The sequence below is a fragment of the Mizuhopecten yessoensis genome, unplaced genomic scaffold, assembly GCF_002113885.1.
Source record: "Mizuhopecten yessoensis strain PY_sf001 unplaced genomic scaffold, ASM211388v2 scaffold5141, whole genome shotgun sequence".
Classification (NCBI taxonomy): Eukaryota; Metazoa; Mollusca; class Bivalvia; order Pectinida; family Pectinidae; genus Mizuhopecten; species Mizuhopecten yessoensis.
The window spans coordinates 591,561-610,165 of NW_018405900.1; the positions used below are offsets into that span (position 1 = coordinate 591,561).

Consider the following 18,605-nt stretch of genomic DNA (forward strand, 5'->3'; position numbering starts at 1 on the left):
CTGGACAGTCGAAAACGATATACAACGTACCCCTGGACAATCGACAACAATCTACAGCGTACCCCTGGATAATCGACAACGATCTACCACATACTCCTGGACAATAGACAACGATCCACAACGTACCCCTGGACAATCGACAACAATCTACAGGGTACCTCTGGACAATAGACAACGATCTACAACGTACCCCTGAACAATCGACAACGATCTACAACGTAGCCCTGGACAGTCGACAACGATCTACAACGTACCCCTGGACAATCGACAGCAATCTACAACGTAGCCCTGGATAATCGACAACAATCTACAACGGAACCCTTGACAATCGACAACGATCTACAACATAGCCCTGGACAGTCGACAACGATATACAACGTACCCCTGGACAATCGACAACAATCTACAGCGTACCCCTGGACAATCGACAACGATCTACAACATACCCCTGGACAATCGACAACGATCTACAACGTACCCCTGAACAGTCGACAATGATCTACATAGTACCCCTGGACAATCGACAACAATCTACAGCGTACCCCTGGACAATCGACAACGATCTACCACATACTCCTGGACAATCGACAACGATCCACAACGTACCCCTGGACAATCGACAACGATCTACAACGGAACCCTTGACAATCGACAACGATCTACAACGTAGCCCTGGACAGTCGACAACGATATACAACGTATCCCTGGACAATCGACAACGATCTACAACGTACCCCTTGATAATCGACAACGATCTACAACGTACCCCTAAACAATCGACAATGATCTACAACGTACCCCTGGACAATCGACAACGATCTACAACATCCCCCTGGACAATCGACAACGATCTACAACATCCCCCTGGACAATCGACAACGATCTACAACGTAAACCTGGACAATCGAAAACGATATACAACGTACCCCTGGGCAATCGACAACGATCTACAACGTACCCCTGGACAATCGACAACGATCTAGAACGGAACCCTTGACAATCGACAACGATCTACAACGTACCCCTGGACAATCGACAACGATCTACAACGTATCCCTGGACAGTCGCCAACGATCTACAACGTACCCCAGGAAAATCGACAACGATCTACAACGTACCCCTAGACAATCGACAACGATCTACAACGTACCCCTGGACAATCGACAACGATCTACAACGTAAACCTGGACAATCGAAAACGATATACAACGTACCCCTGGGCAATCGACAACGATCTACAACGTACCCCTGGACAATCGACAACGAGAATCACCAAAATTCTGTAAAGCAGAATTTCAAACTTACGTTACACTGTTAAAACAAGGACTATGTCTAATGATGCTACGCGCACACAGGACCAACCTCTGTACCTCTTCTTGTACTCGGGCGTATTATCAGATGTATTTAAAAACAACTCGTACAGCTTCATCTTTACTTCTTATTTCAGATAATCCCTCTGAAAATAATTTGATTAATTTGAATTGAAACTGGATTTTCTTCAATTTGACAAAATTACCTGTCTCAGTACATCATACCACAATTACTGAGTTTATGCAAAAACAAATACGTCATACCTTACTTACACAGCATTTTCTATTTAAATTGTTAATTAGAAGATTGTTCATGTTAATACATTTAACCATCTTAACTCGGCAACATCCACCTAAAAATACATCATGCGGCACTAACTCAGTAGATAGCGTTAGTACTACTGAGTTAGTATCAAATGGTGTATTTACAGTATTACTTTGTAATAACACAGTATTTCCATAAAAATACACCATACTATTGTATGTCAGCTCCTTATTGTACATCATGTAAGACTGTAATGTACTACCGGATAGATAATGGATAGGATATCACGTTTTTAGAGTTCATATGTTAACTTCAAATTGGTATCCTTCAACCCCGTCTCCAGCATGGCGTCAAACATTTCATTTTGAGCGACAGTGAACCAGTTTTTCCAGTCTCCTACGGTTCCTGTGAACAAGAGAGGAGATATTGCAACATAGCACATTGAAACGGTTTACTGAGACGAAAAGACACATTTAAAGTCACAAGGAACTATTCATCCAATAGAACCGAGCTTCATCACTGGTTTGAACAGTGTATCCAATTTGTGAGATAAATTTACTTAACATGGTATCAGAGGAGGGGTTACCTTTCCTGAATATGAAGTTGGTACCGTCTTTTGAAACTTTGCTGAGTATATCCACACCTTTCTTGCCTGATGTTGTTGCGTCCGCAAGGTTTTTGAACGAACATTTGTCAGCGATTTCCTCCATAAGTTTGGGGCTTATTTCTTTATTAAAAAAAGCTGCCATACGCTTAATTTCTACAACTGGATTCTGAAAAATAAATAGCATTGCTTCTTAAAGCAAAATGTTTAAGTTCAATATAAAACGTGATAATATGTATACATTAGGGAATGGGAAATTTGTACTCATTGAGCATTAATTCTAAAGCATGATACCTTTTTCAAATCTTCGTAAAACACAGTATGGATATTTGTTGCAGTTTTTGCCTGTTTTGACATCGCCCACTCTCGTTCATAGCCGATATAACCCCCATAGAAATCTGGAACATGAAAAGTAGAGGAATCAGTGACAAAGTATCTAATACACATGTTCATAACACAAACCGCTTATATCTATGTATATGGCGACAAACATTTTTTAATGATTGTTCAGAAGACATGACACAAGTCATGATTTATAACGATTTATATGTAATCTTTTTTTTTTATATCTCCAATTGATCGGGAGACAAAATTGACTATATTTCAAGTTAATTCATTATCAATTAAAACCCCGCAGATTATAATATTTGCTGATTTTTTGTCTGACGTCACTCACAATACTTTCTTTCTGTTGTTGTTAAATATGCATTCCTACAAACATCATCAGACAAACAAACAAAAAATTAAAAAAATGTTGCTCTTACCAGACTTTAACATGCATTGTTGTTATCAATGAACTTAAATATACATTGTAGACTAAAATATATATTGTTGCTATCATTAGACTTAAACATACATTGTAGACTAAAATATACATTGTTGCTATCATTAGACTTAAACATACATTGTAAACTACAATATACATTGTTGCTATCATTAGACTTAAACATACATTGAAGACTAAAATATACATTGTTGCTATCATTAGACTTAAACATACATTGTTGCCATAATCAGAAAAAAATACGTTGTTGCTATTCTCAGATTAAAACATGTTGTACATACTATGCTTGTTTGCACACATGTCTTCGATAAAGTTGTTCCATGTCCCGGGGAAGTCTTCCTCTGTACAGGCCGTTAATGGGGCATTCTGGCTGTGGTTGTAAAAGGACACCATCACATCTTTAGGGTTCCTTATAACATGGATGATTTTGTATCCATTATCTACATGCTTCTTGGGAAGATGACGAAATGTAAGATGCGTGTTGAGGAAACGCGGAGAGGGTTGCTCATGCATTTGTTCAATACCGACAGACTCCATCATGGTGTGTATCTTATGACCACTGGTGTACTGTGCCCCTCCTTGTAGAATCATCGACACAATCTCGTGTACCCAGTGTGTTCCTGTAACAAATCATCGCCTTATTCTTTTGATCTTAATATCTAAATCTGATTTTCAGTAATATTTATTTTTTATGATTTTCTTTAATCAAGCTATCGAAACAGACACGTCTTCTACAATTGATTTATGCAACATATTTTCTACTGTGGTTTTTGTTAACATTTTGAGATAAAGGAAGTTTTCATAAAATATTTAAAGATGACATATATTTGATGATATCGATTAGCTAGGGTTGCAAGCAGGCAAAAAGTAACCCGAATAACCCCATCTTAATCTTAACTAACTGCAAGTGTCATTCTGCAGCGGAATGACCAATCGGAAAGAAGCTTTCAAAAGTCGGTCATTTAACCCCGCCTATATTGGCGAGAACTCGATCTGTATGTTGACGAGGCGGAATATTTGGATTGTTCGTGAACGTCCTGTTACCAAAGTTTATACGACACATTTGGATTAATATTGAACAAGTTCTTACATTTCCATGTCAATATGCAAACCAATCGGTGCTTATCGACAAAATCGGTGATTATTTGAATAGATTTTTGAAGAGTTTTGCGTAAATGCATACGACACATGTGAAATGTTTGATTTGATTTCGGATCTAAGTTGATGCCTTCACACGGATGGAACGAACGTTTCAGTAATAAATGGAGGTAAGAACAAGGAATGGGTTATTTTTACTTTTTAATTCATTCAACAAGTGCATTTCATCGGTCGTTTCTGTTCTGTTGCCTACTAGCCTGTATCATCGGGATTTCGCTATGAGGCGAGCTTGACGCCATATTGTTTTGGTTAGAAACGGGGCATGGCTTAAGTGCGATGGGAGGAGCTTAACACGATTGATCATGATTCTATCGCAGACTAGAACATGGTCCGTATCCAATCAAAACACGCGTTACAAACGAATCGTGTTAGAATATATATTTGATGAAAGCTTTTGTTTGCAATTTGATGTAATATCGTTGCTACTTATTTTAAGTATTTTTTGTAAGGTATTTGATGTAAGCTTATTAATGTGATGTCTTTGTTATTGCAGTTTATTTAATTACATAATGTGTTATAGCCTTTTTAATATTCACCATTTTGCCACCGTTACTAACATTGGGTATCACAGTTAAAAACAAGACACGTGACGGCTTCTTACCTGATTTGGGAAATGTACAGAGTAGTATATCTGATTCCCTTGAGTCGAAATTCCTTATTGCCTCCATGTGTTTTTCTGGATCAGGAAATAGCGGTCTGAATTTCGGAAGCATACAACCATCGTAAGTGGGATGTTTTTTGCTCCACATATTGTTTAAGTATTGTTTTATTTTCTCAGGATCAAGCGCAGAGGGATTCATCTTATTTCCTATTTATCTGTAATGATAGAAAACATCTCAATTTATATTGCATGAAAATATTTGAAAACAATTGAATGAACATGTTAAGATGTACTGATTATAGAGAGATTCTTAGCTTAGTGCAGCTTACTTAATGCTGACAGTGCAACTTTCAATTGAAATTTAACAACAACAAGAAACAATCTTATTTTAAGATTTCCCCGAGTGACAATCTTTTACGGCTATCGTATCTGAAGAAGCGCTAACATTTTAGAATGTACAGCGTTTTTTATACCCAACGAGACATACTCGTTACCAAGCAAGGACAAACTGAAATGTCGGCACTTCCTTAGAAACGATAGCCGGAATAGATAGTCATTGGGGAATATATCAAAAACCAGAACATAATATAAAATGATTTTTTATTTTAAATCTCAATTGAAAGCTTTTTATCTTTCACTGACAGCATTGACCACAGACGATTCTTTATCTAATGCAGCTTATTTCGACTGTAACAAACCACATCATGCAAAGGTTTTACCTAGTGCAGCATATTTAGAATGTGAAATCAACACCACACAAGTGTCAATACAGCCACAGCCATTCCGGGTTGATCGTAGCCAAATCTCAGCGGTTCATCTTTGCACCACCTCTTTGATGTAGGAGTTTCTACTTTATCTTCAAACTCATCCTCCAAAAAAGTATGGAACATGATTCGGAAAATAGCTGGGAAAAGGAAATCATCACCATCCTCCCATCTCATAAACAAAACCAAAGTGTTTTCTTCAAAATCTGAAATTGCAGACGAAATCGGTTCTTGTCAAGCGTTCTATTTGAGATGTGGTTATATTTGTATATTGTGTAACTAATCAGAGACAGTGAAAGGTTAAATTCTTTGCACTTCGTATCAAATATCTTATGTCCTTTCACAACGAATACATATTTCTTAACTGAACATTGCAAAACATTTTTCGTAGAATCTCATTGATCAAATTCCACAATGAGTGTACTTCTTGACATTCAATGAAATAGTGCATAAACTTATCCTTAACTTTACATATATATCAATTATCATTATAATTGCATCTTTAAAGTAAGATTCAATTTGGAGAATATTGTGGAAGAGCTTCCATTTAAATATGTTTCCTTCCATTCTTTTGGTATAGCTTTCTTTACCTGACTTACTCCTCTTTTAACTGTCGGTTAATCATAATTTCATTTATACCGCCATCCTTATCTAGTATATCGTTGATAAAAGTTAGGCCAGACTCAATCCAGTTCTTGAAATGAGCGAACTTCCATTAATTCCGATATTTTTATTTCTCAAAATGATCTCCCGACGAATTCCCTTATAATCATATTAAAAGATAGGTGTATTAATTTCTCTAAGTTTCAACCATGCTTGTAGGATACCAATGTAAAGTTGTGGTACATTATATTTTGGAAGGTTACGTATGTGTCCATGGGACATAATAAACACAATACTGGCGCCACCGAGCTTTTTTAAATACTAATTTGGAATCCCTTACCAACAGGCGTCTACAGGAGGTACTAACCTTCGTATCCAGGATGCCTTTAAAACATCTATCTGGGATTCAATGTCGCGTATAGATAGCCCGCCTTCCGATTTATCACCTTTCATAACACTACGTTTAACACGGTCTGGTCCATTATTCCAAATAAAACGATATATTTTCCCCATAGCTTCGTTACTTGTTCTTTACTTATATATTGGACACTTGGTAAGTATGTAATCTGTGGTATTTTTAAAGCCTGAACAATTACATAATATGTGTGTATATATATATATATATATTATGTCTTTTAGGTATCAAAATAAAAGGCTAAAATTTAAACCGTTAGTTTAAATGTAGTAGTTGTTTCCCCTAATTTGATTATTAATTTGATAATACCAACTTGTTTATATGTGTTTGTATGTGTTCTAATGTCTATGTCTATGCTTGTACCACTGTTTGTTACTATGTTAGGAGAGGGCTTAAATAGGCTATGCCTGCTGCCCAATCCATTTGTCCTTTGACAATGAAATTTATTGAAATTGAAATTGAACAATCACATTTTCCTTTCATGGCCGCTTTTATTTTATTTTCAATATCTAATAAGTGCATCGATACTTGTTATTATATCTGCCCAATTAGGATTGGAACTTAACTTTGAATTTGCGCCGAAGTATATTCCCAACGACTTAACTTGCTTCACCTAGTATATACCGTTTTTTTTTTTGTTGCAGCCTAAATACAAACCTTCGATCTTTGATTTATTCGATTGCAGACTAGACGCTTTTCCAAATTGTTCAACAATTAATAACGCGCTTCTGATGTCCCTATACCGCATAAATAAAGTGGTGTCATCTCCTAGTCGGCCGATTTTTTATTTAAACTACATTGTATTTTATTGCCTTTTTTACATATTAATGGAATTGGGCACAAGTTGTACAACTTATATCAAGCCCTGTCCCTGTACAATAATATATTTAACAAAATTTCATGATGGCAGAAATACGACAATAAGCTATGCATGATAAATTAATTGATTAGTTGACATAAATACATCCACACATTCACACACCAAACAACACGCATGCGCACTAATATAAACATGTATATAAAGGAGGAGAGGGAGAGAGATAGGGGGAGAGAGAGGGAAGAGGGGGTTAGCGAGTCCGAATTATTTTAAATTTTTGGATAAGTAATGCAACAATACAGTAAATTTAAGGAAATACATAACATATCAGACCACGTGATTGTTCCTTCTCCATGCGAACGAAACTAGTTATACTATTAGCTGTTTACAACTTTCTTCTGATTAAATATTCATCACATCCCGTTGGCGATTTTTATATTCCTATTTCTAACTCTGTTACGACTCCAAGTTTCTGTGTATTACTTAACTCACCTCTCCTGTATCCGTCATTTAGCGAACCTAACGCAATATCCGAAATATTATCAAAATGTTTTGTAGAATTCACCAGAAAAACTATTACTACCTGGACTTTTGATTGGCTTAAATATTTTGACTGCTGCTGCACACTCCTCTAATTTCAACTCGCCTTCACATGAAAGTTTTCTTTCTCTGATAACGTATCCTGAAAGTCACACAGTTATCAATATAATCAGTTATATCCCTTTTATCAATGCAGTCATTGCTATAATGCTTTGAATAAAAATTCTCAATTTCTTTCAATATTTCTTCAGGATCGTTAGCGTTTTTTTCGTTATCTTGCTTGATATGTGATAGCCGTTTCGCTCGTCTTTGTCTTTAAATTCCTAAAAATTTATACCGTCAACTTTTTTTCCTTTAAAATGCTACTTGTCCTGAACGACCCAGTAGATTTTGACTGAATTCGGCCTTGAGCATCTTTAGGCCAAGGGGACTCAATTTTGTATAAACGGTGGATGTGGCCCATTTGAGTGCAGTGTTGCGGGGCTCAATAGGGGAATTTGATGTAAAATTTTATCTCAACACCTTTGACTTACATGTACAATGATATACAAAGATATGTAACATACACATATTTAGTGTATAAGCATGCGTGGTTGTACAGAGGGATACAACTGTCATAGTAATAGAGGTTTACTGCAGTTACATATAATACATGTAGTCACTAAAGATATTCGATGTTAAGTTTCCGAACAGATCTAAAGCACGGCCTATCATTTGTTGAATCATTTCAGGCTATAACAATTTCTGTTCTGATTTATGGACCACAATAAAAGTTGTTTAATTGAATATTTTAATCATGTTCTTGAAGATGGGAAAAACGGCCAACATCTTCCGCAAAATGGCTGCTGCAGATTGACCCGTGATTAGTCGAAATTTATGCATTGTCCAATATCCCTATGAAAAAGTGTGCAGTGGCACTACAAACACTACTGCGATCTGCGTTGATTTTTTTATTTGACAAAATGTCCGTGTAAGGTCGGGTTCTGATTGGTCGACATTTAAATATTGAACGATCTTATAGATTTGATATGTAGGTTATTATGTAGGGTTGTTACCGCATATCATTTCGAGTACAGATAACTGTAATTGAATCCGTCTTACTGCATTCCGACATTTGTTGTCCATGAAATATACTTGCTGAGGTTACATATGCAACTATTTACTGCGTTAATCTTAAAATACACGAGTAAACTATCATCCTAATTAATATATACATGTATGTTTGTGGCGTAAAAACGGTTACTCGATCGGTAGAAGAGTAACCAGTTACTAAATTAATACCGGTTTGACAACCCTAATAGTATGGCATTGCGATTATTTTCTGATGCATCACTTGCGACCACTGGGTTAGTATCGGCACCATATGGTGTAACGGTTCCTGTTACGAGTAGATATTGTTATACTATATAATTTAAAAAAAAGGAAATATATGTACCCTTCGACTGATTGTTATATATACATTGATATTTATACAATACACCTAAAGGATTAAGCTTTGGGTGCTGTTTTTACTGATGGGTGCAATAAAGTAAAAAAAAAATGTGTGAAGTTTTAATACTTAAGTGTTCTGTGGTTGAATTTAGATTCTTCTCGAGTGGATGATATGTGAACGGTAGAGGCCGTTAGAGACTTTTCGTCTGAAAGTCGATGGGATGAAAGATTTACACATAGAACACTGGCAATACAGCTTACACATAATTATATACTACATGTATTTAAAAATCTTCTAGTTGTTTTGCCTCATTTTATTTTATATTTTGTTATTGTTGTATCCCTTATTTGTTATCAATCCTACCAATGGATATATATTGATACTACATGGTTCTATACTTTTAACTACTTCGTTTAGCAGCAGCAGGGTATATATATATCCATATATGCATTAAAAACTTGCACAAAAATAAAATTATAGCAATTTCTCTGTTTAATATATCAAAAGGGCATTGCTTGCCTATTACTAATTAATTCTGATTGACTTTTTAATAAGAGCATTGTATACCTCAAAATATCAATGATATATTTATATATAATTGAAACATACATGGATTTATCTCCCCTATACCATCTGCTATATGTTGACTGGGGATAGTATATAAATTGCATCAATATTTTCCTTCTAACCGTTTCAAATTTTTTTTTAAACATTTTCTTCGGGTTGGTAAGTATGGATTATGAGAAGTTCTTTTTACACAACTAATCAAATTTTCTATGTGACGTTTCGATGACTAGTACGACATGTACACTGTCACCTTCATCAGACAAATGTGTAAGTAGCGTAGCTGAATTGAGTTATTTCGGTACATATATAACAACTATCGTTCATAAGTTTCCAGCACAGCCGAAATCGACATCGATTTTATGGACAACTCGTACACATTTTACACCTTTGTGTGCATACGCTTCACTGGTCATTTGTCTGATGAAGGTGACAGTGTACAATTCGTAGTCAGGTGACGTTATCGGCGCTATTTTTAGCAGGGCTTTCCCGAACAATTCAAATGGTCAACCTGGACATTTGGAACGGACTATGAATATGGGGATAGCGAGGTAACATAAGTGAATACATACATTCATTAAAAAAAAAACGCCTTTTCACGTGATGTCCCTTTAAATATAAAAAAATCAGACAAAGCCACACAAGTCCTTCCAACTTTGCAAGCTCTCATAAATGATGCAGTCACTGATTTAAATGTCAGCTGTTGGCATACTATTACAACTCTTTTGTGAAGTTTTATCATTTTGTACCAAATCTACCTGTCGTCTGAAAAAGATCTGTGTATATGTTGGATTGATTATCGGTATAACATAAAACATGTGTACATATGTCCAATTAAAACAAAATGCACATGTACTTGTCATATACATATAAGATATAAGCTGTGTAAATGTACTTTTTAAAAATGTACATGCTTAAGTCATACACAAATAAGATATAGGGTGTGAAGGCTGCTATCGGCCATTGCACACGAAAAATTACCTTGTGCAAATATGTCCGTCTCTTACCTTGTACAGCTCTGTCTAAATTCGACATAAAAGGGTACACGTACACTTGTGTAAGGTTTTACGTGTTATCTAGATCTGATATAGTTATATGTCAGGCGAGGATGATGTAATACTCTTTTCTCACGCGTCATGGGTGGCCACGGATGTCAAAACGAGGTTGAAGGCACACAGGCAGCGTAAATACATATCCGTCCTAAATATAAATTCGTCCTGACACAGATACCATTGTTGTCGATACCTGTACTAAAGTATTCCGTCAGTTCACAGGGGTTCGTTACTAATCGTGTCTAATACACATGCTATACTGATATGTGGTCAGTTTCGAATGCTGCGAGACAGAGACATATATTAGCTGTATGTTGTTGATACTAAAACCAGGTAAACATTATTTGGACTTCGTTACAAAAGTCATATATGCTTGTATGTTTATGTGTGCTGTGACCCATATCAGTATAGCATAGTTAAGCATGAACTTTTCACTTTTACAGTAATAATCTATGTATATGACCTTTCTTTACAATTCATATATGTTGACATGTTTGATTGGTTGATTATTCATCAAAGACCAGGTATAGTACATATTGATTTGTTTATTTATCATAAGGCCAGACAAAAACAATGTGTTTGAATAGGAGAGTGATCTTACTTTAACAGTGCTTCTTTGAAAATTGCCTTAAAAATGTAGGGTACTATAGGCACAAACAATTAAGGTAAGTAGGGTTTCTGGAAACACCACATATTTTTTGTTTTGCCTAACATGTTGACTCCTTTATTGCTATCACACTTTTGTAATGCAGGTCTGAGGTCAGAGTGGAGAGCAGCCATGGTTTTGAGACCTATCCGGTATCTAACATATGGTTACAAGGAAATACCCACACATTGTGATATTTTCTTCTGGTAAAATTAAAAAATAATCTCAAATAATCTCAAATGTAATCAAAATAATGCCTAAACAATTTTTCAAAATAGATAAATAAGTCATGATTCATTCATATCATTGGTTATATATTGGTAAGTATATGAAGCCGCCAATTTGAAAATAAATAAATGAGAGTAATTTGAAATGTTAAGATAAACTAAATCATTTAATTTAAATATATATATAAGTCAGAAGTTTGTCTATCATAAACAAATCTTTTTAACAGTTTTTTGTAAAATAAAGATACACTTACCAGTAATAGTAGCTAAAGAAACTCGAGAACATCAATACCAATTCTGCTGTTTTGGCACAACCTAGTTAATGTGTCAATGGTGTATATATATTACCACAATCTCATGATCAGTCGGAAATAACATACACACATGTATGTGTTTGTTGACAAGGCTGGCGTAGTGATATGACCCATATGTAAAAAGTCACTCATTAATATTCAAAAATGACTTTTTTTACAAAGAGCTAGGCGGGTTGCTATGCCTATTTCCCCAAAGCTATGATCCGCTATAGTGCGCGCTTCCAACCGTGCACTGTTATGACACGTCCTCAGGTATTTCTATACAGGTAGCACGATCGGAATCCCGTGTCTAAGAATAGATTATTGTAAACAGACGAATTCAAGGCTATGGCTACTAATACATGCGTATTTCGCGTTATGCTGTATAAAACACAAGATCGTACATTCATTACCAACAAGTTTGAAAGGATTAAGTTTTCATTACTACTGCTACGTCATGCTGTTACTTGTTTTTTTTAAAAACACACATATCGATTTTGTTCTTTCTTTGATAAAATTACATATAGTTTTCGAATAGCTTGTCTTACACGTGTATTGCGCTCCTAACTTTTTTGCTGCAGTCTTCCTGCATTTCAAACAAATGAGACTGGCCTCGACGATGAATTTCCCGCATGTTCGGTAAGATCTTTTCGATAATAACACTTCATTTTTTTTGCTTTGTAACAATGCCATATATTTTGTATTTCGGCATCGTTTGTTTGCGTTAAGATAATAAATAAAAATACTAGAGCCAATATGACTGTAAAACAATTCAAAAATATCATTTAAAATGATGTCTCAACTACAAAGCGTAGCTGTACTGTACACACATACAGAGATTTGTTGACATGATTCAGTAGAAGATAAATCAATGGGTATGTTATTAAAATATCAATAAAATGTTCTATTGATTTGAAAAATATTTATCACTTAATTAAGGAAAATGATCACATGCCTAAATATTAAACAAAAGTAAAACAAACAAAAAAGTGAATCTGAATGTGGATTCGAACCTACGCTGTTCACATTTTCTGGTCACAAGCTAACTGCATTACACATTAGGCTACATCGGACATAGACAAAAAGGGAAATACAAACTGCTTTAACCCAAGAAACATCTGTCGCAGTTTTAAAACCTTGATCAACCCGGTTTTTCATTATTTTGAGCACTTTCCCAAAGGAGGATCACTTTTCCGTCATACGATTTGTTTTTGCATATTACATCACGGAATCAAAATGTTTATTCAAAAGTTGGTCCTCGGATGGGAAAGTATTGAAAGTATTTTTTAAGGTTGAGAAACCCCTTCACTTTCATAGATATAGTGAATATGGCTATATTTGCAGTATTATATCAACAATACCGAATTTCTCAACAGTTCATAAATTAATATTCAATTGGTTTTATATCTATTCCATGCATTTTTGCTACTAAAGATTATTTACTCATCAATAATTTTTTCCGTTTTCAAAAAAGCCGACTTAGGGAAATACGGGCAGTTTTCCGCCATACCTCTTTAATAATTGTCAAAATTAATGTTTCGGCAACAACTTTATGAAAAAATATAATAGATGAACGACTTTAAATATTGAGAGTAGCAGTATTGCATTAATTTATATAAACAAACCACGGACTATATGCGCGCAGAGACGTATATAACACAGCTTTATACGTCTCTGATGCGCGTAAGCATATCGTACGAAGTCTGCCTCCCGCCAAGTGATGAAGACGAACTTATCCTGTCTATGTCCAAAACCATAGGCCTACGTTTCTTAGTGACGGTTCTATGGTTGACGTTTATAGTGAAAGTTCAGCCATAGTCAGACCGTCCAAATAGCGATAACGTGATGTTGGGAGAACGAAATATTTCCCGACACTGTGAAAGATCTTGTTTTGGTTTCACGACCTGGACACGCGACGGTGTGACGTCGAAACGATATTGAGCGTCTGTAGCAATTTTGCCTGAAACCAGCGATCAAATCTTTAAGTATCATCTTCTTTTAATATTGCCTTAATAACCCCCTTTTCCGCATAACCTCACAAAGTCACCAACATTTGTCGGATGTGGACAGCAGACGACGTAAACAAAACAGCATGTGGCAAAAAGCGCGTGGAAAAAGTCTTCCCGGTCAAAGTTCATCTTCTCGACCAATCAAAACTCTTGAAGGTCATATACAACGTGTGGTATATAACTCATATTTATCTAACAGTCTGCGTGTTTATACAATGATCTGAGAGTGGAATAACACAGCGTATTGTGGTAGAAGAAACAGATCACACGACTCGTGGTTGTTGAGTATGGTATTTATTTCACTCTCGTTAGTTAATTTTCAAAAGTTACAGAAAGACACTCGCTAAAGCTCGTGTCTTTTGTAACTTTTGAAAATTAACTAACTCGAGTGAAATAAATACCATATTCAACAACCACTCGTTGTGTAACCTCTATATATGCTATACATGACACTACTATATGCTACATATATAGTTTCATAATTGAATAAGAATTTGATCAATATAAACCAAATTATAAAAAAAAAACATTTGAACTTGTACTTGGTTGGATGTTCTGCTGATTTTCATTCGTTTTGCATGAACAGAATTTTGTATTTGGTACCATCCAATTGATTTTGGATGCTGGGTTCGAGTCCCAGAGGGCTCACAACTAGCAGTTGACATGCATAAGGTGAAAATCAGCACAATTTAATATTTTAACAAACTTATCAATCTTCAGACAAGCATGTATACCTTGCCCTTTTCAATAAATGTAAACATTTTCTCTTTAATGTTGATCATATAACCATTAAAGCATTCATCGCTATATTATAATATATTTTCATGTATGCAGGTTTAATCAATTTGATTCTAAAAGTTTTCATTAATTAGTCATGAACAATCACTGTATCATTTCGCTTCAGTCTTAAATGAATATAACACCATCATTACAATCAATACTTTCTCTTTGTGGTTTTACTAACATGACATCATGCACTGCTATGATTACGGCTATTTAACTTTACGTTTTCAGGATTGTGAAATTTTACATTATTCTTTGCAGAGAACATCAAGAAAAACATGAAGCACATTGATGCTGCTCCTGCAGATAGAGATGATATTCATTATCCTATTCCTATTCATCAGTCTATTCCTAGTCAGGACCATGACTATGTGACAGACCCTCTTCGATTAAATTTAATTATTGTTGCAAGTGTTAATTACCAAAAGTGACATCATGTATACAATAACCATGTGATATGATGGCGGACAAGTGCCGGACAAAATTAATTCATTTTTCATATCTTTGTGTACCATGGAACACTTTTCAACACAGTGATAAGAACAAGGCAGAGTATTGCAAGGCAATCCATAGTCCCTCACCAGTAATGATTTATATATTTAAAAAACAGTACACCTATATCAGGAAGCATAGGTCACAATGAGGATATAGTGACTTACTTCTTGCATTCTGTCATCCCAAGATATCTTTGTACACCAAATATGGTTACTCCAGGTGAAATAATACAGAACATATGCCCCGGACAAACTTTTTTCAAAATTTAAGTTCAAAGGTCAAGTCATAGATCACAGTGACCTTATTCTTGTACACTGCACCCCGTCATCCCAAGATGTCATTGTACACCGAATAAAGTTACTCCATGTGAAATAGAATAGAAGATATGCCACGGATAAACGTTTTCAAAAGTTAAGGTCAAAGGTCAAGTCATAGGTCACAGTGACCTAATTATTGCACTCTGCACTCCGCCATCCCAAGATTTCTTTGTACACCAAATCTGGTTACTCCATGTGAAATAGTATAGAAGATATGTGCCAGACAAACTTGTTGGACGGACGAACGGACGTACGGACGGAGTGCAAACCTATAATCCTACCCGGGAACCGGTTTGGGACTAAAACTCATATCATTGTGCACAATGGTTGTCAAACCAGTGTTTTTTTGTATGTTTCTGTACCAACACAGCGGCCGACAAGAACCATGGTACAGAAACATATCAAACCGTCGCCTCTGAAATGTGTGACAAATTATCGTCTGATAAGGCTGTCACGTACACTGAGTTTATGTCTCGTGAAAGGTGTCCATTTCTCATTACACCAAGCATCAGTGACAATTATGATAGTTAAATTAACTGATATAGACTATCAGTAAACAAGAGGCCCATTGGGCATGAACCGCTCACCTGGTATTAATCTTACACTTGCAATCTTAAAAGTGGACTAAAATACAGCTACAAGCAAAATACAAGTGTTTGATTCAAAGAATCTATAACAAGATTTAACCTTGTGACACATGTGACCTTGAAAGTCAAACAAAGACATTAAGTTGAACAGACTTTAAAGTCTTTCATACCAGCATGATTCTGGCCAAATATCGTTGCCCTTGACCTTTAGATTATTCAGAAGTTGTTTAAAAATTTCAACATGTTTGACCCCTGTGACCTTGCAAATGGGTGAAGGTGATTCATTTGAACAAACATGGTAACCCTTCATCCGGACGACGGACGCCGCACCATGAATTAAACTCACTTGCCATTCGGGCAGGTGAGATAATAAATCACACACCGATACAATACACAGCATAACAACGCAAGATGTAGTTTAACATTCAAATGGTTTATTTTTCTGATATATTTGAATAAGAGTTTCTTCAAAGGTATTCTGAAATAAGCAATGGTTTCAGAAACAAATCTTCTATTTGACATACAGATCAGGATGCTTAACACTTTATACAAACTTGTGTCATTAAGTTGTCTCTTAAGGATCCTGATACTACTGGACAAAACTGTAACCACGTATTTGAAACTGTTTTCTCCGACATCACTTTAGCCATACCCTGCGGAGTTTTATTTGTATGAAAAATAATAGAGATGAAATAAACAAAATAAAATCAGCAACGGGTATCTGATTAAAAAAAGTTCAGTAGGGGTTTTACCGGAATTAACCGCAGATTTCAGATGGTTGTACATGTACTATAGTTCTAATCGACTGATCTACCTGGTCAACGGAGTGGCCTTAGCAAACCTGTGCTAAAGTATAGTCAACACGAAATGACGAGGAGGTTACTGAGTATACGTAAAACCATAGTGCAGAGGGACAGGGATCCTTAAAATCCAGTTCCATTGAGATGTCACTCCATTTACATCTTCAGACATTCCTATGCTGTATCAGGCCTCACGTGTCCTACATTTTAGTGCACCAGTACAGCGCATGACTCAACACTTAATCTTATCACTCCTATCATATGCCTGCGGAACACATGTATTTGAACAACCGTTTATATCATGTCACATGTACGTTACCCTTATTCACATCCCATGTATAGCATATATGTGTCCCTTATAATCAACTTTCAGAATAACTTTATGCTAAAAAGTAAATTTATGATAACAGGAAAATTGATATGGAAATTCCCTTACTGTATCCCAAATAATTCAATTGTATTTAAACCAGCCCATTAATCAAAATTTTGAGCGGAAACATATTTATTTAGATAGAAACTAGATATATAACCGAAAAAGACCAAATATAAAGCTATTATTAAATAGGGTTTAAGTCCGTGACAATTCGGTTCGTATATAGCAATAGAAATTACCTGTTTTAATTATAACAGATAACAGTACATATACATTATGTGTTTGTATGAAATAGTTATATATTTAAATGAGTTGCTAAATATAAAGATTCAAATATATCTTTGGTATTCTTTAAACCATCAATTCAAATTGTGGAGACGATTACTCTAAATATGATTTTGATTTATATACATCAGGTTTCCTCAATGAGTGTTGTTATATTCTTGGTACGTTCCTGTTATAGTAAGTGCCATACACAAATGGTTAAGGTCATTAAAATAACCAGTCGTACGTTTGCAATAAATATGTATATTCATATAAGTTAAGAATGAACAGTAAAAGTTATTTTCCGTTCATTATTGAAAAAATGTTAATAAAATTATCGATGCAATTATTTAAATATTATCTATTAAGAAATTGAAACAAATAACACTCGAGAGTTGAGCCCGTGTATAACAGTCAATGTATGTTTAAACATGTTCTTACTCTCCAATGTTCACTGCAAACTGGTATTGGTCAAAAGTCACTTTAGTACAAATCTCCATTCTAATATGTTGTGCACTGTATTGAAATCAAATCGGTACAGCATTCGACAATCGGGAAATAAAAGACCTAAAGCAAGAAACACAACTAAAATAAGGAAGTCACAACGTTGGCATGTACACATAAACAAATGTACTCTCACTTGTATAAAAAAAAAACTAATGTCTATGTAATGATGTAAACATTTTATTTTTGTTTAAATCAATAATTTCATTACTTGGTTCTAATACTGTAAAATTGTTCGTTTCACTCAGATATTTCATTTTTACTTCATATTGTGTTATTGCTTGATCTGAATAAACAGTTGAGTACTTCCGCAATGCCTTGACTATCGCTCTGAAGCTAATCTCCGACATATAAATTAAGTTATTTGAAATGAGTATTTCATTCATTTAATGATTAAA

The 18,605-nt window shown here is 35.2% G+C and overlaps 1 protein-coding gene across 4 annotated transcripts; it reads right to left on the reverse strand.

Moving 5' to 3' along the window:
* Positions 1-961: 961 nt before the first annotated feature.
* Positions 962-12,139, reverse strand: LOC110450247 (sulfotransferase family cytosolic 1B member 1-like). 4 transcript variants are annotated; one of them, XM_021497649.1, is made up of 7 exons: positions 10,865-11,010; positions 5,442-5,692; positions 4,723-4,937; positions 3,245-3,583; positions 2,474-2,577; positions 2,162-2,348; positions 962-1,980 (listed from the first exon to the last, which is right to left on the reverse strand). In XM_021497649.1, exons 3-7 carry the CDS (start codon positions 4,919-4,921, stop codon positions 1,868-1,870), a joined length of 942 nt encoding a protein of 313 aa, XP_021353324.1. In that variant the 5' UTR covers positions 4,922-4,937; positions 5,442-5,692; positions 10,865-11,010; the 3' UTR covers positions 962-1,867. The 4 variants fall into 4 exon arrangements, with proteins under 4 accessions (XP_021353324.1, XP_021353326.1, XP_021353325.1 ...); XM_021497651.1 differs by lacking the exons at positions 5,442-5,692; positions 10,865-11,010 and adding an exon at positions 12,037-12,139; XM_021497650.1 differs by lacking the exon at positions 5,442-5,692.
* Between the last annotated feature and the right edge of the window lie 6,466 nt (positions 12,140-18,605).

Excerpts from the sequence above, each read along its gene's own strand:
- LOC110450247 (XM_021497651.1), bottom strand. The coding sequence starts at position 4,921 with ATGAATCCCTCTGCGCTTGATCCTGAGAAAATAAAACAATACTTAAAC. Across the intron at positions 2,578-3,244 it reads CATGTGTGCAAACAAGCATA|ATTTCTATGGGGGTTATATC; the intron begins GTATGTACAACA and ends TTCATGTTCCAG. Across the intron at positions 2,349-2,473 it reads TTTACGAAGATTTGAAAAAG|AATCCAGTTGTAGAAATTAA; the intron begins GTATCATGCTTT and ends TTTATTTTTCAG.